A 25749-nucleotide genomic window follows, 5' to 3' on the forward strand; every position below is an offset into this window, starting at 1 on the left:
TTTGATATCAATGGAATAAGCTTATAAACAGAACAAAAAGGTCGACTCTGACGTGAAGAGGAAATATTTGTTAGAGAGTGGATAGACACAAGGGCGAAACAAAACGTACAGAACAGTTTTGTTGTAGAATGTGAAACAGTTTAGGTACGAAACAAAAAATTTGATAGGAACGCAAAAAGTCAATATTTGATGGAAATGGAAAAAATGAGCAGGTCTTCGAGTTTAATGTCAAAAGAGAGTTTTGAATCAGCGATTGAACTAATGCCAACTGACAGAAGCACAGATGGAAATGGTCGATGTTTTTCAGATGAGAACCAGGATTGTAAAATTAACAAAAAATCTGGTGGAAAGAATAGTCATGTATTCAAAGACCACAAATGTTGTTTGTTAATTGCTACTATCGTATTTATCATGTTTATAGTGTTTCTGAGTATCTTCATCATCATAAATTACAATCGCTGTGAGGTATATATAATTGACTACAATACAGATAATTTATTATTGTGTTTCAAATTAAATGATTCGGTAATAGCAATAGTTATATTTGTTTGTTTCAAGTAAATAAGAATATTCTTTTTTGTTTGTTTAATACTTTTTGCCAATGATTCTATTCGTGAAAATTGTAGTTTTGCAATATATATATATGAATATTTGTACTGTATATCTACGATAATCATTATTTACACTAAATTGAAATATGACAAAGCTATTTAAAACGTGGTTAAAGTATGATTCTATCCGTTTAATGAGATATTAATTTTCACATTACAGCCAACTCGTGAATATTCTTTTGTTTCCGGAAACTGCACTAACTGTACAAAAGAAAATAAAACAGAGGAAAAAGGTATTTGATTTAAAACTAAAAGCACTACTACAACATTTTTGAATTATGATGTGTATACCCCGTTTATCGATGTGTACGCATGACATAAAACATGGCATGGCCAAACAAAATATTTGGAAAAGAGAATACAAAGATTTCCTTTTACTAGTTTTACAACTTTATTTTTCATCAGATTGTATGGGTTTTGTTTCGAGTTCTTATAAAAATCACCTTAACAAGGAATATAAGATATACAGAGCGCACTTTGGATTAACCTAACATTCGAGCTTTTTAATTCTATTTCAACTTAAACGCGTTCTTATAAAAACTTCAATCTACAGCTTTGAATTAGATTTTTGTTTACTGTAAATTCAGAAATTTTTGCGATGCTTTATTTTTGCACAAATTGTGACGGAATTGGAATTGTCAAAATGTAATTTCGTATTTTAAACTTTGATACAATTATTTGTATTCTTCATTTACTGAATTGAAACAAGTTATCTCGGAATTTTGTCCAATCTTCAAAAACCGCAATAATAATTGCACGCAAAAGTTCTGAATTTCAAGGTACCTTTTGTTTTTTTATGTTTCCATCTACGATAAAGCGTCCAACAAGTCGCAATTTAACAAGTAGCAATTCTGTTTTTAAAGTCAGTTTGAAGGGATGGTTTTCATTCTGATTTATGAGAGGTTTACATTGTATGCTGTTGTAGAAAAAAGTAGCCGACAATCGCTCAATTGCATGTAAATTTGTCATTTCCCCGTCGATTTTTCACATTTAATGGATTCAAAGCTAAAAGCTATAGAAATTCAGATACACATTTGGTTGGTGTCAAATAACTCAAAAGATCGGTCCAATGCAAAAAACCAACTAACATAAAAAACAATAAAACCTATCAAAGATGTCACATTGATGAATTTGTACGCCAGACGCGCGCTTCGTCTACAAAAGACATTTCAGTGACGCTCGAATAAAAAAATGTTAAAAGACCAAATCTAGTACGACGTCAAAGAGCATTGAAAACAATGATTCCAAAATGTTTAACGAATTGTAGCTAAGGTGATCTATTCCTGGGGTAGGATATCTTAAGTATTCAAACAATTCAAAGTTTTGTAAACAGTTAACTTATTTATATTACCATAAACACAAAGAACCGATATAAGTGTCCTCGCAGTTATTGAAATCAAGTTCAAAGCCAATTACACCTAATAAATCCAAGCATACAAAATATACAGGTAGTGTTGATTTAGACCAATAAAAAGGTTCATTCTATTTTTAAATCATTTTTAAAGTTCCAACATTTCATCAGACAAAAATTAAAAGGTTAATCCCGTCACTAAAAATAGAAAAGATTTTCCAGTAAACTAATGGTATTGCATGTAGCAATCAGGAGGACAAAACACGAATACGTGTTTTGATTATACTGGCTTAGGAACGAAATAAAAATGTAGACAGAAACAGACATATTGATTTTTTTACAGAAACGAATAAGATTAAAAAAATGATTAAACATGCAAATATCCCCGAGAGGGACAAAAACTAGTTACAATTGATTGAAAAGTAACAAAGAGTGAAATAGATTTTATTAGATTGCATTTCATCAGAAATTCACACTGAGATCACCCCATTGATTGATAGAGTATTTGATCTTTTATTAACTGCTGATGGGTAACTGCCACTTTTTTGCCGCACAATGAAATCATCTATTCACGGTCTTCCATGTCATTTCATTCTTTGCTTGAATATATGTGTTACTTGTTAATAAATCAATGTATTCCATTGTTATGTTCTTTATCTTATGTTCTCTTCAGAATCACCTAGCAAAGAAGTCAAAGATACAGAATTTCAAGTTACACTTTGGGACTCATCGATGACAGTTATTATAAAAACCCATGAAACGCTATCTCTCCAACTCAGTCGATATGACGACGACACCACAATGATGATATGTAGAAATAACAGAACGTCGTATGAGCTCTTCTGTAACTCCCAAGCGAAACGTAATTGCCAGTCTGTTCCTGTTCCTGTCAATAAATCAGTTACCATCAGAAATGAAACACAAGATGAACAGATCATATTTAATATTGTGGCAAAATGTATAAATCAAAAAGTTGGTATCAAATGGATAAATATTTAGCCTGTAATTGGCATGTATTTTCAAAAACGTTATTAGGTTTCGTCATCTTTCTGATTTGAAAAGAACTAAGCAATGTTACTTTAGAATAGTTTTTAATGATGCATGAATAGGTGAAGATGTTAAACTTCTCGGAAAATCTATTTTACTTAATATTGAACTAGTTGTGGGATCCCAATTTAGATCACTCCATACTTGTCTGTCTTTACCCAAACTTGTGAGTTTATCATATACGCATGCTTGCTTTTCCCTGTGTGGATGAATAAAACCAACCAAGAGGGGAGGAATTCATTAAGAAGACACATGCGTCTAGTTAGTTGTACGAAGATATTTTCATAAAACATGTTTTCGAGGTTCGGATATTTTTTTGTGAATTAATCTCGGAGTACATTTGTTTTTGAATTGTAAACATCCTATCTGATACTACTACTTAGTTTATAACTGCATGCAGCTGGTGGTATATTTGTAATTTCCAGCTTATATCAATTGGCCAGTATCCAGTGTTTTCGTCGAGACATTATGAAAATTCTAAGTTTTTATTAAAACTTTTAATTTAGAAATTTATTATTTTTACTATAACCAGAGTTACAAATGTTTGCAGTGTTTAGTCCCTGTTCCTTAAATGTTTTGTTTCACAGAAATGTTTTGTATCGAGCGTACCTGTCGGAGGTAATCTGAGAAAAATTTTCATGCGCATGAAATTCAATATGATACTTTTTTGATTTTCTTTGACATGTTGTTCTAAGGGAGTTTTCCTGATTGTGTGACCGTTTACAAATTAAAAAAATAATTAAATCATTCTTCTATCCTGTATTCTTTTCTTTTTTCATTGAGAATTTCGTTGGAAAAACTCCAATTCGTACTTATACTAAATTTGTTTTGCTGTTTCACAAAAAAAAAATCACCTAAATCGTGTTGATAATTTATATCACAACTGCTTAAATTAAAAGGTTTACTTAACTAAAGTGTGTCTAGCGAATTATTGCGTGAATCTTTATTAACTATAACAGGAGTATATGACACTAGATATAGTGATGAAGTTTCAGTGACCGGATCAATTCACTTTCAAACTGATAAACATCAAATTGTTATAAATTTGGTTCACGCCTAGACAGATTGAACAAACATTCGAAAAAAGGAATTATTGCCAGAGTGCAAAGCAAATGCATGAACGGATTGATAGTGTTGTTAGCCTAACACATTTGAAAATATTTGATCAGAGACACTTAAAGACAACAACACATTGAAAGAGTATATACATCCAAGTATTCATACCAAATCTGAAGGATTGGTTATACTTGGATGATGTATGTCATTTTATATTATCGTCTCATATGTTAATTTAAAACTATATTTAAAATAGTTTGAAACGGAATCTAATCAAAGGGATGAAGGTGTAAAAAAATGCTAGAAACAAAAATCATCGAAGGTATAAAAGAAATGTGTTGTTGCTTGTCGTTTTCAAATGAAACAAAAGACGAATATTAATATTTTTGTAGTCTTTGACTACACTGTTACCTTATTTGCAAGTAGAAGACCGTTACACTTTTTCGTGAATATATTACTTTTATTTTCCTTCACAAATTATGCTATAATGTGGAAACAACTTTTAATGCCCAATTTATTTCACAGGGTCATTGAAATGTAAATATAATGTAAAACTGTCAACACTAATTTTGCAAATTATAAACCTATCTGTATTAGTATTTTCTTTTTGTGTTTTGTACATCTGTCATGTTGCTTTTGCTTAGTATCGGCTGAAAACTGTTGTAATGTTTTAAAAGATAAATTTGGTATTTTTTTCTAAAATCAAGCTTAAAATCCTTCAGGCAAACCGACCTTAGATGAATTTTGCAACCTTTTTAATGCTCTTCTAAGTGTGAACCTCTTAAATATTTTGTTTTGTTTTTAATCTGGCGCCCCAAATTTAAATATCCTAGGTTATTGAAGTAACACGTTACGTTTAAGTTTACATAGTTGTTTTGTTATCTTCTATCCAGAATTTTGTTAGCACTTTTTGTCTTGAACATGCACATATACAGATACGTTTATTCCTTGAATTGAAATCTATCGTTTGAACTTGAAGTATAGATAATACAGGATGAAAGGTCTGCTTCATCTTTTGTTTATATTCCTCTTTATTCGAACGAACTGTCAAAGCATATGGTTTTACCTACCTTTATTAAAAATATAAAAATCTACTAACGGAAGCTTTATCCTACCAAAACACTACTACAGAAGGTTACGAGGACGAACGACATAATTCTCGAATACTGTAACATCATAAATTGTTGGATCGCTACAATATCTACAATATCTATATATCAACCTATAAGTAACATTTTAGCTCTGTAATATCAATCTGACATGATTAACGGTTTTGTAGTGTTCCTGGCTTAGACAATTGCTTTACCTATTCCAAGATAGTTCTGATAAATAACGGCTTTTGGGGGATTTGCTTGGACCATGGAAATTGCCGATCCAGACTTCGGCAAGTTAAAGTCTCCGAATTGTAATACATCCAAGTCAAACACATAAATCAAACACCATTTAATTCCTTATCAAATTTCCATACCTTTTATTCACAATTATGAAAAACAAAACAATCGAGGGTTCGATGAAATTAGCTTTTGTTACGGAAACGAATGTTGTATGATTTATCTGCTTGCTAATGGATTTGTAACGATTTAGACAGGAACATGCGGACCCAGGTTTATGGTAGGCAAGTTTGATGTTTTCTATGAGCAATGCGTTCAAAGGCTGCGTCAGAAGTCAGACCAAATTTGATGATGCATATATAAAAGGAAATGATTACCTCCACATTACCCTTCCGGAGTACTTGAGATCAATTCGGATTTTTGTGGTGTTCCTTTTGCTCTTTAGTTTTCTGTGTTGTGTTTTGTGTATTGTTGTATGTCTTTTTGTCTTTTTTTATTTTTTGCCATGGATTGTCGGTTTGTCTTCAACTTATGAGTTTGAATGTCCCTTTTGTATCTTTCGCCTATTTTTTAGACATACCAGTTTTATAACTAAGTATTTGTAATACAACAACTACCTCTTCTTATATTTCATGGAAAAATATCTAGGAAAAATACTAGACTGCAAAGTTGGATAGAAACCATACACAGTGAGGACTTTATTAACTTTTGTATCTCAGCTTGTGTTATTATAATGCACATAGGTGCGTGTGGATTAAATCATATACTAAAATTTTTGTACTTGCATATTACTTAATACTAGCCTCACCTGAATATATAGAAAAAGAAGATGTTGTATGATTACCAATGAGACAACTCTCCATAATAGACCAAATCACACAGAAATTAACAACTATAGGTCACCGTACGGCTTTAGCATAGTATAATAGTATGAATACATTGAAAATTGAAATTGAACAAATGAAACGATATCAGGTTCATGTTTATGAAACATCAACATAGGGCGAATATATCAAGGGTAATAAAACGCAGTAGTAGGGAATAGGTTATATCACCATGACCAAAGGAGAAAAGTAGAACAATAGTTAGCTGAACACTAGATAGAAAACAAGAGATGAAGAAACATGGAGGTTAAATCAACCGCCCGTGAAGGAACTTCTAGTAATGACAGCAATCGTATAACTCGTCTTAAAATTCGAAAATATTCCATGTGCCATAACAAAGATAGATGACAGGTCTCTTGTCTAACCGTTATATATTTCCTAATTTATAAACTATCGGTAGATGCAAGTTTTGTAACCCTTTTACATGTTTGAAATAAAAATAACCTTTTTTTGGACAAATGTTAAACAAGACCAATACATATAGAAACAACATATACATTGAAAAATAAAGTAGCCCAAATGCTATACAGAAAACTAAAGCAAAAGCAACAAAACCCCTTTAAGTGGGATCAGGCTTCCCCTAATAAGTTTTGGCTCCACCAGTTGTGAAGATCGGTATCTATGATGCGTTTGCTTGCTCATTTCAAGAAAAATCCGTCTAAAAGTCTCATTCGGTGATGTTACAATCAAAGAAAAGAGGCCTGGATGGCTTTTGAAAAATATCAGTGTTCAGCTGTGACATATCAAACAGAAATCCTGAAATATCGTAACAACTGATAATTATTACTCCATATGCTGGGTTTCTTGAATGTGAGTACCCAACAAGTAAACTTCGAGATGGAAAATCAAAGTCATCTCTTTTATATCAACCGACCTTTATTTTCGACTTTTAGATTCAAGTCAATGTATGAAGCTGACTGAAGATTTCTGATTTCTTTATTTTAAGTTCATTTAAATAGATGCGATTAACCTTAATATACAAAGTAAATTAAAATTACATTTTATAGATTTGGTGCGTCCGAAGCGCATTTCTAAATATACCTTCATCAAGAACGTAAAAGCTTACATAATTAAAAGCAAAGGCTATATTGCAAAACAAAAGATAGCAACATTAAGATCAACATTGAGGGAGTCCTAACCAAAGATTTTTAATAATTTCTCAATTTTCAAATTTCTGATTTTGAGAAAGGTATGTTAAAAAATCATTTCAGAACCGAAGCACAGACTAATAAGCTGACGATGTCATTTGTGACTTGGAGGACTAAAGAGCTGAATCAGCAGCGGTATCGACCCGGTAATAGAAAATGAAAATAAACACCACTGTCCAAAGTGTAGGGCGCCCACTAACATGTTTAACCCCGCCACATTCTCTATGTGCCTGGCCCATGTCAGGAACCTGTAATTCAGTGGTTGTCATTTGTTGCTGTGTTACATATTTGTTTTTCGTCATTATTTTGTACATAAGTTAGGCTGTCAGTTTTCTTGTATGATTTTTTTTACATTTGTCATTTCGGGGCCTTGTATAGCTGACTATGCGGTATGGGCTTTGCTCATTGTTGAAGACCGTACAGTGACCTATAGTTGTTAATTTCTGTGTCATTTGGTCTTATCATTGGCAATCATACCACATCTTCTTTTGATGCGTCCGATGCTTTCTTCTTGATAAACTGTGAACAAAAAAAACCCGCTCCATTGCAAGAATTTGAAATTCAAGAAAGTACAAGTACTTGAATACATTAGGAGCTTTGTGACCAAAAGTGACATATAATGATTTGAAAAAAGTTAATCAACCGTAAAGTTCATGCTCTTTACCTGTATCGTTTCAATATGTAATTGACGTACACCTAAAATATCATCCCCATGATATTTTTGACCCCAAATTATAGCTGATTTTATATCCACTTTTTTAGCCGACCTTCATTTCAGAATAAAGAAGTACATGTCATATTTTTGAGGCAATAGGTTTGTTAAATTGGTTATGTACAATTCATCTTCAAGTTCTTAATAAAGGCTTCATAGCTATTTGAAAATCTGCGACACTTGACCTGAGAATTTGGGAGACTGGAACCATTAAAGTCTTAAAACAGTCAATTATCTTTATGGCATCAACAATTTTATTTATTGTGACTTCAACATTTTACTGGAACCTTTGTAATCTCTAGTAATGGCGGACAAATATCAATAAGGTATATTCAAACTGAGATGAAACACACATTCTATAGTTGTGTACAAAACATATAAAACATAATAAATGAAGCACAGACATTTATGGTGGAATGAAAATACAATTTTATCAGCATAACATTTTTTTCACTGAAAACATATTTGTTTCTTAACAGGTACAACAAGAGGAAGTATGTTGAAATACAAGAACAGAAAAGGAAAGCTAAAGGTCTATACAAACACATGAAAAGACTGAAGAAAAATAAAAGATGATCATTTTATATAATAGTTAAATTTTTATATGAAACTTATTGTAATATTAAATGTACTATGGTTATATCTGTCATTGTCCCAAGTTTAACATGAAGCACATTGATATATAAGGAGAAAATAACAAACAGTACAATTAAATTTATAGCTTTCAGGCTGCACCGTTATGTGATTTCATTATTTAGAATTTGTCACATTCCTTTAAATGGAGTTTGGTTCTGGTCATGTTACAGACATTCAAAATTGTCTGTCATTTATATTTCACTCTCATATCCATTCAGTAATGTAGAACATGGTTTGTAAAACCCGGTTTGAGAATATCTGTTCTATGCTTGAGTGACTAAAGATAGAAAAACATAGATGAAAATTATCATAGGATACCCTACTGCCTTCGACAATGAGCTAAACCTATGCTATATAGTAAGCAATAAAAGATCCCTGTATGCACAATGTAAAACAATTAAAAAGAGAAAACCAACATCTTGATTTTTATATCCCTGTCTGGTGGAGGGGTATACTGTTTTACCTCTGTCCATCTGTCCTTATGTCAATCTGTCCCTTGAATTTAGTCACATTTTTCTGAGTAACTATAAATTATAGTTTTCTTCAAATTGATATCAGTCTTCATTGGAACATACTTTACAGTATGATGTGATTTCAGATTCATCGATCCTAAATTTCCTGTTTTCCAAATACTTCTATATTCTAACACATAATGACCATGAAATTTTACCACCCTCATTAGAGCGTCCTGAAATGTGTTATGAGGATTCATGCGAACATTTGCTTCACTGTAAGATGCGTTTTCAGATTTATGGCTCATCAACTTCTGTTTACCGATTATTCATATAGTCTTATTGTCGAGCCTGCAACTTCTGTTGCAGATAGCTTGGCATAGGGATAGTGATCTGGCAGCGTCAACAGCGGCGTTAACTAACTATTTAAAAGCTTTATATTTTAGAAGGTGGAAGACCTGGATGCTTCATACTTTGTATATAGATGCCTTATGTTATGGAGTTTCCGTCTGTCATATGTCCAATGTCCTTTACCTCATTTTCATGGTTCATGACTACTTGAAAGATTTTTTTTAATGTTAATTTCTCTCTTATTATGAGTAATACGATAACTATATTTACAATATGCGTACCTTGCAAGGTCCTTCTGCCCGTCAGACAGTTTTCATCTGACCTCAACCTCATTTCATGGATCAGTGAACAAGGTTAAGTTTTCGTGGTCAAGTCCATATCTCAGATTCTATAAGCAATAGGTCTACTATATTAGGTGTATGGAATGATTGTAAGCTGTATATGTCCAACTGGCAGGTGTCACCTGACCTTGACCTCATTTTCATGGTTCAGTGGTTAAAGTTAAGTTTTTGTGTTTTGGTCTTTTTTTTTAATACTATATGCAATAGATCAACTATATTTGGTGTATGGAAATATTTGATGATGTACATGTCAGTCTGGCAGGTTTTATTTGACCTTGACCTCATTTTCACGGTTCATTGCTCAGTGTTAAGTTTTTATATGACCGCAAAAATATTTTGCAGTCGTATATTGGTATGAAGATGGCGTCATTGTCGTTGTCGTCGTCGTCGTCGTCCGAAGACACATTAGTTTTCCCACTCTAACTTTAGTTTAAGTGAATGGATCTCTATGAAATTTTACCATAAGGTTCAATACCACAAAAGGAAGGTTGGGATTGATTTTGGGGGTTATGGTACTAACAGTTAAGGAATGAGGGTCCAAAAAGGGGCCAAAAATAAGCATTTTTGTAACTTCCAGACATAACTTGTGTGTTAGTGTATGGATCTCTCTGACATTGTACCTCAAGGTTCCATATCACAAAGGGAATGCTAGGATTGATTTTGGAGGGTATTTGCCTCAAAATTTTAGGAATTAGAGGCCAAAAAAGGGGCAAAAAACAAGCATTTTTCTAGTTTCATGACAATAACTTGTGTGTTAGTGTATGGATCTTTCTGAAATTGTACTACAAGGTTCCATATCACAAAGGGAAAGCTGGAATTGAGTTTGGGAGTAATTGCCCCAAACGTTTAGGAAAAAGGGGCCAAAAATAAGCATTTTTCTAGTTTTCAGACAATAACTTGTGTTCAAGTGTATGGATCTCTCTGAAATTGTACTGCAAGGTATCATACCACAAAGGGAAGGCTGGGATTGATTTTGGGGGTAATTGCCTCAAAATTTTAGGAATTTGGCTCCAAAAAGGGGCAAAAAACAAGCATTTTTCTAGTTTCATGACAATAACTTGTGTGTAAGTGTATGGATCTTTATGAAATTGTACTACAAGGTTCCATATCACAAAGGGAAAGCTGGGTTAGAGTTTGGGGTAATTGCCCTAAACGTTTAGGAATTTGGGCCAAAAAGGGGCAAAAAAAACCAAGCATTTTTCTAGTTTCCAGACAATAACTTGTGTTCAAGTGTATGGATCTCTCTGAAATTGTACTGCAAGGTACCATACCACAAAGGGAAGGCTGGGATTGAGTTTGGGGGTGATGAATCATAAGGGAGTTCAAAAAATTTGGGGGTGATTTTTTTTTTCCCCTTTTTTTTTCTTTAAAATTTTCCATTTTAAATTGGCTATTTCTGATTTATATATAAAAGCAAATAATAATGATATGGTTTGAATAGGTAAATTAAAATTTTTTAAGTTCTTAGACCACCTTTATTCTGTGCCAGAAACCTATGCTGTGTCAAATATTTAATCACAATCCAAATTCAGAGCTGTTTCAAGCTTGAATGTTGTGTCCATACTTGCCCCAACTGTTCATGGTTCAACCTCTGCGGTCGTATCAAGCTGCGCCCAGCGGAGCATTTTATATGTTTTGGTATGTTTTTCTTAAACTATAAGCAATAGGTCAACTATATTTGGTGTATGGAACGATTGTAATGTGTATATGTCTGTATGGCAGGTATCATTTGACCTTGACCTCATTTTCATGGTTCATTGGTCAATGTTAAGTTTTCATGGTTAAGTTTGTTTCTTAGATACTATAAGCAATATATTTCAACTATATTTAATGCATAGATTGATTGTAAGGTGTACATGTCTGTCTGGCCTGGTTCACCTGACCTTGACCTCATTTTCATGGTTCATTTATCAATGTTAAGTTTTCCAGGTTAAGTTCTTTTCTAAGAAACTATAAGCAATAGGTCAACTATATTTGGTGTATGGAATGATTGTAAGGTGTACATGTATTTCCGGTTTGGTTTATCTGACCTTGACCTCATTTTCTTGGATCATGTTAAGTTTATGCGATCTTGTAGTAAAGCTTTATATTTAGGACTATCAACATAAAATCAATGGCCAGTAAAGCAGGCAAGACATTTCAGCGTATGCACTCTTGTACATAATACATAATGCTCAAGAGTGAAATTTTTGTCACATGTTTCTACAAATAAAAACTTCTTGAAATTTAATATTAGGCTTCATGTCATCATGATTCATCACTCATCAACTTCCTGTTTTCTGACTTCTTATATATTCTAACACATAATGGTCATATATGAAATGTTCGTCACATTTGTCTAGAGGGTAGCAGATTACTGTTTTTAGTTGGTCACTACAATATTGGTTTTTGGGAAAAAAAGACCGCAGGCAAAAATCCCATAGAGAAAAGCTCCTAGACAAGCTAGACAAAAGCTCTCCGTTTGAAAGCTGGTCTTTTTATTTAGTAACATAGTCCTATAGCACTAATAAACTGCAAAAGTTTACAGGGTGTTTTTATTGTTAAATATGGTTTTATTAAAATAATGCTCAAATTTTACTCTTAAGGTTGCACTTTGTAAATACAGCTGTTTCTCAAACCACGCCTCTTTTGTGGAGATATATAATATATATAGATATTTTGGTTTTGTTTACTTACTTGTTCCCAGATATGATCTCTATTTTTCATCTCATAGAGACATAACTTGGAATGTTACCAGTATAAATACACAAGGATAGCGGCTAAATTAAATTCTGAGGAAGACCCAAAGTGAAGGGAAGGGGTAGTACAGAATTTTAGTATAAGTTTAAACTCTTGGAAGTTTGGGGAATATAAATGTTGAAAATATGCCGCACAGCCCTATGTTTTGACCTTTGAAAAAAATAGTAGTGCATATGAACTTTCCATTCTAGGATATAATTTTTTACGAAATGTCATAGTAAAAGTGGCACAGTTTTAGCTGTACAAGGAGTTCCTTTGGGAAATTGCATTGTCTATATTTACAGAAGTGCAACCTTTAGTTATATTCAGTTTTTCAGTTCAGTAGGTTACAAGCAATTGAAATATTTATTTAAAGAAATGAAAGGTATACAGGCTTCTGACATAGAACAAGCACATACAGAATATAGCAGGTTTAAACATGGTCAGTTCACTGTTCAACTGAAAGTTCTAAAAATCAGTTATCTAGTTGTTATTTTTCCCCTAGATATGAACCCTTGATAAGAAGAAGCAGGGAGTATATAGTTTTTGACCAGTCTGTCAGTCAGTCATTCAGTCATTTTCGTTTCTGCATGCCAACTCAGATGCTTTATGTAAGATAGGAATCTTATATGAATGTTTTGTCACATATAATGAAAGTAAGTTCTCTATAAATTTTGGTCAATATGTCAAAGGTCAAGGTAATAGTTACTAAAAATAGACTGAATTTTTTGAAAAATTGGTTTCTGGATGCTTAATCAAATAATGGAATTGCAGCCTAACTTTGATATGTTGTCACATATAATGAAAGGAAAATCCCTTTGGATTTTATGATACAATGTATACTATGGTGAAGTCAAAGATGCTAAAAAACCCTAAAAAAAGTGGATTTAAGATGTATTATATGGGATTGCATCCTTACTAAGATGTAGACACATATACTTAGAAGAATGAAGAGAAAGCTCCCTTCGGATTTTCAATTACCTTAGTCTAAGGTCAAGGTCATACAAAAAAAAGATTTGTATGAGACAATATTGATGTCTAAAATCATGATTTATATTAGGGTGAGGGCTACATGTATGTGAACTGCCTGAAATACTGGTAATTCTTTGAATTTCTTTAGACTTATTTTTTCTTTGTTGACTGCATAGTAAATAAGAAAAAAGATATGAATTAATGAAGTTCTTTATTTGTTTTTAGCTCACCGGGCCAGAAGGGCCCCATGTGAGCTTATGCAATCACTTGGCGTCCGTCGTATGTTTCGTCGTCGTTGTCGTAAACTAATTCAAGAATCTTCTCCTCTGAAACTACTAGACCAAATACCTTCAAACTTTAACTGAATGTTTCTTAGGGTATTAGTTTATAAATTGTAACCGAAGTTTTGATCCATCAACAAACATGGCCACCATGGCTGAAAATAGAACATAGGGGACAAAAGCAGTTTTTGGCTTATATCTCAAAAACTACAGCAGCTAGCGCAAAAGTGAAAGGGAGTTAAAGAGATAAATGGGTCATGATCTATATGTTATGAAATTTTCAGACAAGTTCGACAACCCATTGTTGGGTTATTGTTGGACATTTTAATTAAATTTTACTGTTTTTTGTTATTTTCTTTAATATTATAATAGATAGAGAGAAAGTATAAATGGCAATAAATGTCAGCTAAGTAAGATCTACAAATAAGTCAACATGATCAAAATAGTCAATTGACCCCTTAAGGAGTTATTGCCCTTTTACATTTTTTGTGAAAGTCTAATTACTTCGTTTTTCAAAAATCTTCTCTTTAACTACTTTGCCAAATACTGAAAAAAACTTTAATTGAATGTTCCTAGTTATAGATTGTATTCGGGAATTGATCCATTCAAAAACATGGCGGCAGCTTCTAAAATAGAACATAAGGGTCAAATGAAGTTATTGGCTTTCATCTCAAAAACTAAAGCAGTAAAAGCAAAACTGACATGGGTGAAAGTGTTAAAGAGGTTTAGATCTACCTATCAAGTAATATTCAGACCAACAGGACAACTTGTTGTTGGGTTACTGTCCAGAAATAGTTAATTTTTCGGAAATTTTACAGTTTTGGGTTATGTATTATCTTTAATATTATTATAGAAAGAGAGAAATTGTAAATGGCAAAATTGTTCAGCAAAGTAAGATCTTCAAATAAGTTTATGCCTGAAACTGAAATTTCAGGTGAGCGATATCAGGCTCTCATGAGCCTCTTGTCTTGTTTATCGTCATGTTAATATACATATTTGATTTACCATCCTTAAACAACTTTTTTTCAAAACGTTTGCTCTCCTTTTAGTAATTCTGATTTTGACCTTAGATGAAATGACCTGAAGCAATTGAGAAAGTCCTATAATTAAATGTAAGATAACCGTCTCTTATATAGTATTGTATTTGGCATTTGGAAAACCCTTTATGCACAAAGAAAAATATCAAGTGTGTTGGAATGTTGATAACATGAGACTTCCAAAGGCCATATCACTACATGATCCTACATAACGCAGATGTTCGCAACATTTTACTGCATAATAGGATTTTCCATGCTTTATCTTTTATCTTTTTTAGCTCACTTGGCCCTAAGCCAAGTGAGCTTTTCTCATCACTTGGCGTCCGTCGTAGTTGTCCGTTAACTTTTACAATAATTTTCTGCTCTGAAACTACTGGGCCAAATTTAACCAAACTTGGCAACAATCATCATTAGGGTATCTAGTTTAAAAAATGTGTCCGATGACCCGGCTTTGTGCCAAGATGGTCGCCATGGCTAAAACTAGAACATAGGGGTAAAATGTAGATTTTGGCTTATTTCTCTGAAACTAAAGCATTTCGAGCAAATCTGACTTGGTAAAATTGTTTATCAGGTCAAGATCTATCTGCCTTGAAATTTTCAGACAAATCAGACAACCCGTTGTTGGGTTGCTGCCCTTGAATTGGTAATTTTAAGAAAATTTTGCAGTTTTTGGTTATTATCTTCAATATTATTATAGATAGCGATAAACTGTAAACAGCAAAAATGTACAGCAAAGTAAGATCTACAAATAAGTCAACATGGTCAATTGACCCCTTAAGGAGTTATTGCCCTTTATAGTCAATTTTTAACATTTTTTTGTAAATTTAATTAAATTTTTTATAAAAATCTTCTTCTCTAAAACTACTGATACAAATTTAACCAAACTTGGCCATAATCATCATTAGAGTATCTATTTAACAAAAATATGTCCGATGACCCCGCCTACCAACCAACATGGCCGACATGGCTAGAAATAGAACATAGGTGTAAAATGCAAGTTTTGTCTATTATTTTTTGAACCGTTATGAATAGAGAAAATCTGCAAGGAGCAAAAATGATCAGAAAAATGAGCTCTACTAATTGTCCATATACGTCAAAACTGTTAGACAAATTCTTATAGGAGTTATTGCCCATAAATGACAAATTTTACCATTTCTTTTTCATTTCTGCCTATTATGAAAACTATGATATTTAGAGAGAAACATTTTTTTCCGTTATGCCTTATATGATTTAAATTATAATAGATAAATAAACACTTTAAATCACAAAAATGATCAGCAAGGCAAGATCTATTAAAAAGTCAAATTTTGCCGATATAGTTAGTAGACTGTCACTCTTCATAGGAGTGATTGCCCTTAAATGAGGATTTTTTTTAACCTCTTTTGTGTTTTCAGCAAAAACTAAAGGAGATAGAGAGAAACTAAACAAACTAAAAGATCAGTAATACAAGATCAACAAAATAGAGATTTTTGTCATGAAGTCTATTCTCGTCTACAATGTTGGAGAGTGTCCTTTGTTTGATATGAACATAGACCAAGGTGAGCGACACAGGTTCTTTAGATCTTCTGGTTTTTATTATTATCATCATTTAATGCTGAGGTTGCTAATAGCCATAATACTACCAAGCAAATTCGTAGATTGTGATCTTCATGCTGGGGATGAGACCCATATGCATATCCTTCGATGCAAACTTTTATAAAGAATGTTTAATTCAACATATTGTATTGATAATATTAATCAATTTACTGCACATGATGCGTATTTCGACAAATCTTGTCTCTGAAGTAATGCTAGAGGCAAACATTTTTGAAAATCCGAAACTTAATGCAAAAGTTGAAGAGCTATTTAAACAAAACAAAAAATACGAAGAGTAATGCCAAACCAGCAGCAATTCAAAGCGATGAATACCATTCTGATAATATAGATATGTGTAAAGGGCATGAAGTATATAAATAAAGGCAACAGTAGTATACCGCTGTTCAATAGTCATAAATCGATTAAGCGAAAACAAATTCAGGTCACAAACCAAAACCGAGGGAAACACATCAACTATAAGAGGAAAACAACGGAATAACAGAAACATTGAACTTCTACAAAAACAATTTAAACGCCAACAAACATAGAAACGGACTCTTCAATATTTAAATTCCATTAGGTTTAACCAACGTTTATTTGTTTTTGAAAAAAATAAAACATATCCTGATATATATTGCTTTATATGAACTGTTGTGCGTTCTCATAATCATACAGGGGCCTCGGTCGCCGAGTGGTCTAAGTAGTTACTACTGTAATCACTAGCCAGTCAACACTGAGGTTGTGAGTTCGAACCCCGCTCGTGCGGATGCACTCGACTCCAATCTTAATTGACTAGGATTGTCAGTTGTCCTATCGAATGTCGGTGGTTTTCTCCGGGCACTCCGTCTTCCTCCACCAATAAAAACTGGCCGCCACGAAATAGCACAAAAGCGGTGCTTAAAAGTGGCGTTAAAACACCAAAAATCAAAAATCATAATCATACATCCTGTCGATACTGTTTATTTATATTTTGGCATTGTACAAGGTCATGCATGTGGTTCTAAGACTGTTCATGACGTCTTTACACTAAATCTGTGAGATGTCTACTGAACGTAATTTACGCAAAGAAATGAGAAAAGTAGTTTTCCGAAGTTCAAAATATAAATCGGCTAAAAAGATATTAATCAAGGTAATACACAAAAACTGAGGGAATGGCATACATTTCCAAATAGGAAGGAGATCGAATGCGTCGACATGATAAACGTCTCTTGATATGCATGCTCCCAAACTCAGTCAGAATAAATGTCACAATCGGGAATATTTGTATTCTTTTCTTTCATTTTTGCTTATGTGCTTTGTCTATTTAGTGTCTATATGCCTTTTTAGTTTTCTTTGTGACTGCTGTACCACAATTTGTGACTTTTTCACCAATTATGTTTGTTTTTTTTTGCTTACACATTGTTGCTTATATAAAGGAAATCTATGCGACTGTCATACATGTAAGAGGTTTAGCTAGCTATAAAACCAGGTTTAATCCACCATTTTCGACATAAGGAATGCATGTACCAAGTCAGGAATATGACAGTTGTTTTCCATTCGTTTGATGTGTTTGAGCTTATGAATTTGCCATTCGATAAGGGACTTTCCGTTTTGAATTTTCCTTCGAGTTTGTTATTTTTGTTAATTTACTTTTTTTGACACAATCGATAAATTTAAAGACTGCGAAAACATAACGCTAATGAGTTGAGACGCAAACACGTCGTATTGATCATCCAAAACTTACGAGTTTACTGCTTTAGTATCGATTTTACTCGCGCTTCCTCGCATCGTTTTTAGAACAATTTTTTTTTAAGGAGAACACCCTGTGAATGTAGTCCATTTAGTGTGAACATGCACGAGTGTCACGTATATTGAAATATTTTATCCCAAAACGATGGGACAGAGAGTATATAACTGCAAATAAGATTCACGGTACCAATTTTGTTTCATCAGTTGCGCATTTCGACAATTAATGTCTCTTCTGTGATGTTTTATGCCAACATATTTGAGATCAATTCCGAATACAGACGCTGAAGAGTTGATAAAACCAAAACGACCTTACGAAAAAAGCCTGACCCGGACAAGGACAAAATTTCACTATTCCCATAAGGACTAGGAGTGTGTAGAAGGATGAAAATACAAATTGTCATCAGTTCTAGACTAGATCGCTACATACATGCATAGTCGTGTAAGCAGGTGTTCACTATAAGATATAAAATTAAACCATATTCTCTACACGCATAAGCAGTTTTCATCAGGGGTAACAGTTTAAAAAACAGGCGGAAGATACCAAGGGAGCCTTCAAAACTCATAAGACGAACTCGCGAGCCAATATAAAAATAAGGAGATGTGGCTTGATTGTCAATGAGATAACTATCCACCAGAGTTCAAATGACCATGATGTAAGCAATTATAGGTCACTACACGGCCTTTACCAATGTGTAAAACCCATTCCATATATCGAACTATAAAAGGCCTTGACATTTAAAATGTAAAACAATTCAATCAAGAAAACTAACTGTCTAATTCAAAGCAATTTTTTATAAGTAAACCAAATAGGACAGACATGCATGAACGATAAACACTGATTTACATGCTCCTGATTTGGGACAGACAAATAAAAAATGTGGCGGGGTTAAACATGCTATGAGCGCTTAACCCTCCACATAAGCTGGGCAGTGGTGTAGTAGAACAAAATAAGAGCAAACTGTAAAAATCAGCTGCAAGTTGCTTAACTCAATAGATCGGTCCGCAGAACAAAAACAAGTTACATAAAAACAATAAATCCCATCAAAGAAACCAGTTTTATTATTTGTAAGCCAGGCGCTCAATTCGTCTACAAAAGACGTCCCAGTGACGCTCGAATAAAAAGTTAAAAGAACAAATAAAGTACGAAAGTAAAGAGCATTGAAGACTAACGATTCCGAAAAGTTTAGCTAAATATAGCTAAGGTAATATATTCCCGGGGAAGAAAATCCTAAGTATTCAAACAATTCAAAGTCTGGTAAACTCTTAGTTTATTAATATTACCATAGACACAAAACACCGATATAAGAGTCCTCGCAGTTACTGAAATCTAGTTCAAAGTCAATTGCACCTATTAGATAAACCATGTTCTCCCAGCCTCAAGTTTAATATTCACCTAAGCATATGAAATATACAGGTAGTGTTAATTTAGATCAATAGAGGGTCAGTTTATTTTTAAATCTTTTTTTTTAAAGTTGCAACATTTCACAACAACACAAAAATTAAAGGTTAATCCCGTCACTAAAAATAGAGGAGATTTTCCAGTTAACAAATGGGTATTGCATGTAGCAATCAGGAGGACAAAACACGAATACGTGTTTTAATTATACTGGCTTAGGGACGAAATAAAAATGTAGACAGAAACAGACCGATTGATATTTTTACAGAAACGAAAAAGACTAGGGACGAAATATAGAGTAACATCAGAAAAGTGAAGAGCAAATATTTGATGTTAATGGAAAAAGCTTATAAACAGAACAAAAAGGTCGACTCCGAGTGACGTGAAGAGAAAATATTTGTTAGAGAGTGGATAGACACAAGGGCGAAACAAAACGTACAGAACAGTTTTGTTATAGAATGTGAAACAGTTTAGGTACGAAACAAAAAAGTTGATAGGAACGCAAAAAGTCAATATTTGATGGAAACGAAAAACATAAGCAGGTCTTCTAGTTTAACGTCAAAAGAGAGTTTTGAATCAGCGATTGAACTAATAACAACTGACAGAAGCACAGATGGAAATGGTCGACATTTTTTAGATGAGAACCAGGATATTAAAGTTAAACAAAAATCTGATGGAAAGAATAGTAATGTATTCAAAGACCACAAATGTTGTTTGTTAATTGCTACTATCGTATTTATAGTGTTTCTGAGTATCTTCATCATCACAAATTACAATCGCTGTGAGGTATATATAATTGACTACAATACAGATAATTTATTATTGTGTTTCAAATTAAATGATGCGGTAATAGCAATAGTTATATTTGTTTGTTTCAAGTAAATAAGAATATTCCTTTTTTTTTTTTTATACTTTTTGCCAATGATTCTATTCGTAAAAATGATAGTTTTGCAATATTCAATATTTGTACTGTATATCTACGATAATCATTATTTACACTAAATTGAAATATGACAAAGCTATTTAAAACGTGGCTAAAGTATGATTCTATCCGTTTAATGAGATATAAATTTTCACATTACAGCCAACTCGTGAATATTCTTTTGTTTCCGGAAACTGCGCTAACTGTACAAAAGAAAATAAAACAGAGGAAAAAGGTATTTGATTTAAAACTAAAAGCACGACTACAACATTTCTGTATTATGATGTGTATACACCGTTTATCGATGTGTACGCATGACATAAAACATGACATGGTCAAACAAAATATTTGGAAAAGAGAATACAAACATTTCTTTTTACTAGTTTTACAACTTTATTTTTCATCAGATTGTGTGGTTTTTGTTTCGAGTTTTTATAAAAATCACCTTAACAAGGAATATAAGATATACAGAGCGCACTTTGGATCAACCTAACATTCGAGCTTTTTAGATCTATTTCAACTTAAAAGCGTTCTTATGAAAACTTCAATCTTCAGCTTTGAATTAGAGTTTTGTTTACTGTAAATTCAGAAATATTTGCGATGCTTTATTTTTGCACAAATTGTAACGGAATTGGAATTGTCAAAATGTAATTTCGCATTTTAAACTTTGATACAATTATTTGTATTCTTCATTTACTGAATTGAAACAACTTATCTCGGAATTTTTTCCAATCTTCAAAAACCGCAATAATAATTGCACGCGAAAGTTCTGAATTTCAAGGTACCTTTTGTTTTTTTTATGTTTCAATCTACGATAAAGCGGCCAACAAGTCGCAATTTAACAAGTAGCAATTCTGTTTTTAAAGTCAGTTTGAAGGGATGGTTTTCATTCCGAATAATAAGAGGTTTACATTGTATGCTGTTGTAGACAAAAGTAGTCGACAATCGCTCAATGACATGTAAATTTGTCGTTTCCCGTCGATTTTTTCACATTTGATGGATTCAAAGCTAAAAGCTATAGAAATTTAGATACACATTTGGTTGGTGTCAAATAACTCAAAAGATCGGTCCAATGCAAAAAACCAACTAACATAAAAGACAATAAAACCTATCAAAGATATCACATTGATGAATTTTTACACCAGACTCGCGCTTCGTCTACAAAAGACGTCTCAGTAGCGCTCGAATAAAAAAATGTTAAAAGACCAAATCTAGTACGACGTCAAAGAGCATTGAAAACCAGGATTCCGAAATGTTTAACTAATTGTAGCTAAGGTGATCTATTCCTGGTGTAGGAAATCTTAAGTATTCAAAGTTAAGATATTGTAAACAGTTAACTTATTAATAATATTACCATAAACACAAAGCACGGATATAAGTGTCCTCGCAGTTACTGAAGTCAAGTTCGAAGCCAATTACACCTAATAAATCCAAGCATACAAAATATACAGGTAGTGTTGATTTAGACCATCGAAGGTTCATTCTATTTTTAAATCATTTTTAAAGTTCCAACATTTCATCAGACAAAAATTAAAAGGTTAATCCCGTTACTAAAAATAGAAAAGATTTTCCAGTAAACTAATGATATTGCATGTAGCAATTAGGAGTACAAAACACGAATAAGAATACGTGTTTTGATTATACTGGCTTAGGGACGTAATAAGAATGTAGACAGATTTTTTTTAAGAAACGAATAAGATTAAAAAAATGATTAAAAATGCAAATATCTCCGAGAGGGACAAAAAACTAGTTACAATTGATTGAAAAGTAACAAAGAGTGAAATAGATTTTATAAGATTGCATTTCATCAGAAATTCACACTGAGATCACCCCGTTGATTGATAGAGTATTTGATCTTTTATCCACTGCTGATGGATAACTCCACTTTTTTTGCCGCACAATGAAATCATCTATTCACGGTCTTCCATGTCATTTCATTCTTAGCTTGAATATATGTGTTACTTGTTAATAAATCAATGTATTCCATTGTTATGTTCTTTATATGTTCTCTTCAGAATATCCTAGCAAAGAAGTCAAAGATACAGAATTTCAAGTTACACTTTGGGACACATCGATGACAGTTATTATACAAACCCATGAAACGCTATCTCTCCACCTCAGTCGATATGACGACAACACTACAATGATGATATGTAGAAATAACAGAACGTCGTATGAGCTCTTCTGTAACTCCCAAGCAAAACGTAATTGCCAGTCTGTTCCTGTTCCTGTCAATAAATCAGTTACCATCAGAAATGAAACACAAGATGAACAGATCATATTTAACATTGTGGCAAAATGTATAAATCAAAAAGTTGGTATCAAATGGATAAATATTTAGCCTGTAATTTGCATGTATTTTCAAAAACTTTATTAGGTTTCGTCATCTTTCTGATTTGAAAAGAACTAAGCAATGTTACTTTAGAATAGTTTTTAATGATGCATGAATAGGTGAAGATGTTAAACTTCTCGGAAAATCTATTTTACTTAATATTGAACTAGTTGTGGGATCCCAATTTAGATCACTCCAAACTTGTCTGTCTTTACCCAAACTTGTGAGTTTATCATATACGCATGCTTGCTTTTCCCTGTGTGGATGAATAAAACCAACCAAGAGGGGAGGAATTCACTAAGAAGACACATGCGTCTAGTTAGTTGTACGAAGATATTTTCATAAAACATGTTTTCGAGGTTCGGATATATTTTTGTGAATTAATCTCGGAGTAGATTTTTTTTTAATTGTAAACATCCTATCTGATACTACTACTTAGTTTATAACTGCAGCTGGTGGTATATTTGTAATTTCCAGCTTATATAAATTGGCCAGTATCCAGTGTTTTCGTCGAGACAGTATGAAAATTCTAAGTTTTTATGAAAACTTTTAATTTAGAAATTTATTATTTTTACTATAACCAGAGTAAAAAATGTTTGCAGTGTTTAGTCCCTGGTCCTTAAATCTGAGAAAAATTTTCATGCGCATGAAATTCAATATGATACTTTTTTGATTTTCTTTGACATGTTGTTCTAAGGGAGTTTTCCTGATTGTGTGACCGTTTACAAATTAAAAAAATAATTAAATCATTCTTCTATCCTGTATTCTCTTCTTTTTTCATTGAGAATTTCGTTGGAAAAACTCCAATTCGTACTTATACTAAATTTGTTTTGCTGTTTCACAAAAGTTTGTAAAAATTACCTAAATCGTGTTGATAATTTATATCACAACTGCTTTAATTAAAAGGTTTACTTAACTAAAGTGTGTCTAGCGAATTATTGCGTGAATCTTTATTAACTATAACAGGAGTATATGACACTAGATATAGTGTTGAAGTTTCAGTGACCGGATCAATTCACTTTCAAACTGATAAACATCAAATTGTTATAAATTTGGTTCACGCCTAGACAGATTGAACAAACATTCGAAAAAAGGAATTATTGCCAGAGTGCAAAGCAAATGCATAAACGGATTGATAGTGTTGTTAGCCTAACACATTTGAAAATACTTGATCAGAGACACTTAATGCCAACAACACACTGAAAGAGTATATACATCCAAGTATTCATATCAAATCTGAAGGATTGTTTATGCTTGGATGATGTATGTCATTTTATATTATCGTCTCATATGTTAATCTAAAACTATATTTAAAATAGTTTGAAACGGAATCTATAGAAATGTACTAACGGAAGCTTTATCCTACCAAAACACTACTACAGAAGGTTACGAGGACGAACGACATAATTCTCGAATATTGCAACATCATAAATTGTTGGATCGCTACAATATCTACAATATCTATATATCAACCTATAAGTAACATTTTAGCTCTGTAATATCAATCTGACATGATTAACGGTTTTGTAGTGTTCCTGGCTTAGACAATTGCTTTACCTATTCCAAGATAGTTCTAATATATAACGGCTTTTGGGGGATTTGCTTGGACCATGGAAATTGCCGATCCAGACTTCGGAAAGTTTAAGTCTCCGAATTGTAATACATCCAAGTCAAATACATAAATCAAACACCATTTAATTCCTTATCAAATTCCCATACCTTTTATTCACAATTATGAAAAACAAAACAATCGATGGTTCGATGAAATTAGCTTTTGTTACGGAAACGAATGTTGTATGATTTATCTGTTTGCTAATGGATTTGTAAAGATTTAGACAGAAACATGCGGACCCAGGTTTATTGACGGCAAGTTTTATGTTTTCTATGAGCAAAGCGTTCAACGGTCTGCGTCAGAAGTCAGACCAAATTTGATGATGCATATATAAAAGGAAATGATTACCTCCACATTACCCTTCCGGAGTACTTGAGATCAATTCGGATTTTTGTGGTGTTCCTTTTGCTCTTTAGTTTTCTGTGTTTTGTTTTGTGTATTGTTGTATGTCTTTTCGTCTTTTTTTATTTTTTGCCATGGATTGTCGGTTTGTCTTCAACTTATGAGTTTGAATGTCCCTTTTGTATCTTTTGCCTATTTTTTTTAGACATACTAGTTTTATAACTAAGTATTTGTAATACAACAACTACCTCTTCTTATGTTTCATGGAAAAATATCTAGGAAAAATACTAGACTGCCAAGTTGGATAGAAACCATACACAGTGAGGACTTTATTAACTTTCGTATCTCAGCTTATGTTATTATAATGTACATAGGTGCGTGTGTATTAAATCATATACTAAATTTTTTTTACTTGCATATTACTTAATACTAGCCTCACCTGAATATATAGAAAAAGAAGATGTTGTATGATTGCCAATGAGACAACTCTCTCTCTCCATAATAGACCAAATCACACAGAAATTAACACCTATAGGTCACCGTACGGCTTTAGAATAGTATAATAGTATGAATACATTGAAAATTGAAATTGAACAAATGAAACGATATCAGGTTCATGTTTATGAAACATCAACATAGGGCGAATATATCAAGGGTAATAAAAACGCATTAGTCGGGAATAGGTTGATATCACCATGACCAAAGGAGAAAAGTAGAACAATAGTTAGCTGAACACTAGATAGAAAACAAGAGATGAAGAAACATGGAGGTTAAATCAACCGCCCGTGAAGGAACTTTTAGTAATGACAGCAATCGTATAACTCGTCTTAAAATTCGAAAATATTCCATGTGCCATAACAAAGATAGATGACAGGTCTCTTGTCTAACCGTTAAACATTTCCTAATTTATAAAC

At 32.7% G+C, this 25749-nt stretch overlaps 1 protein-coding gene and 2 long non-coding RNA genes across 4 annotated transcripts; 2 read left to right on the plus strand and 1 right to left on the minus strand.

The window, feature by feature from the left end:
• Positions 1–22897, plus strand: LOC127729642 (uncharacterized). Its single transcript, XR_007994746.1, has 4 exons — positions 1–144; positions 20102–20413; positions 20712–20784; positions 22565–22897. It is a non-coding gene; the product is annotated as an uncharacterized LOC127729642 (long non-coding RNA).
• Positions 144–23442, plus strand: LOC127729640 (uncharacterized). 2 transcript variants are annotated; one of them, XR_007994745.1, is made up of 4 exons: positions 144–465; positions 772–844; positions 2636–3049; positions 22980–23442. XR_007994745.1 is itself a non-coding variant. In XM_052237495.1 (3 exons), exons 1-3 carry the CDS (start codon positions 190–192, stop codon positions 2959–2961), a joined length of 675 nt encoding a protein of 224 aa, XP_052093455.1. In that variant the 5' UTR covers positions 144–189; the 3' UTR covers positions 2962–3771. The 2 variants fall into 2 exon arrangements, 1 of the variants encoding a protein (XP_052093455.1); XM_052237495.1 differs by lacking the exon at positions 22980–23442 and having other exon boundaries at positions 2636–3771.
• LOC127729643 (uncharacterized) lies at positions 4158–25222 on the minus strand. Its single transcript, XR_007994747.1, has 2 exons — positions 25084–25222; positions 4158–6013 (listed from the first exon to the last, which is right to left on the minus strand). It is a non-coding gene; the product is annotated as an uncharacterized LOC127729643 (long non-coding RNA).
• Positions 25223–25749: the final 527 nt, after the last annotated feature.

The sequence above is a fragment of the Mytilus californianus genome, unplaced genomic scaffold (assembly GCF_021869535.1).
Source record: "Mytilus californianus isolate M0D057914Y unplaced genomic scaffold, xbMytCali1.0.p SCAF_2, whole genome shotgun sequence".
Lineage (NCBI taxonomy): Eukaryota > Metazoa > Mollusca > Bivalvia > Mytilida > Mytilidae > Mytilus > Mytilus californianus.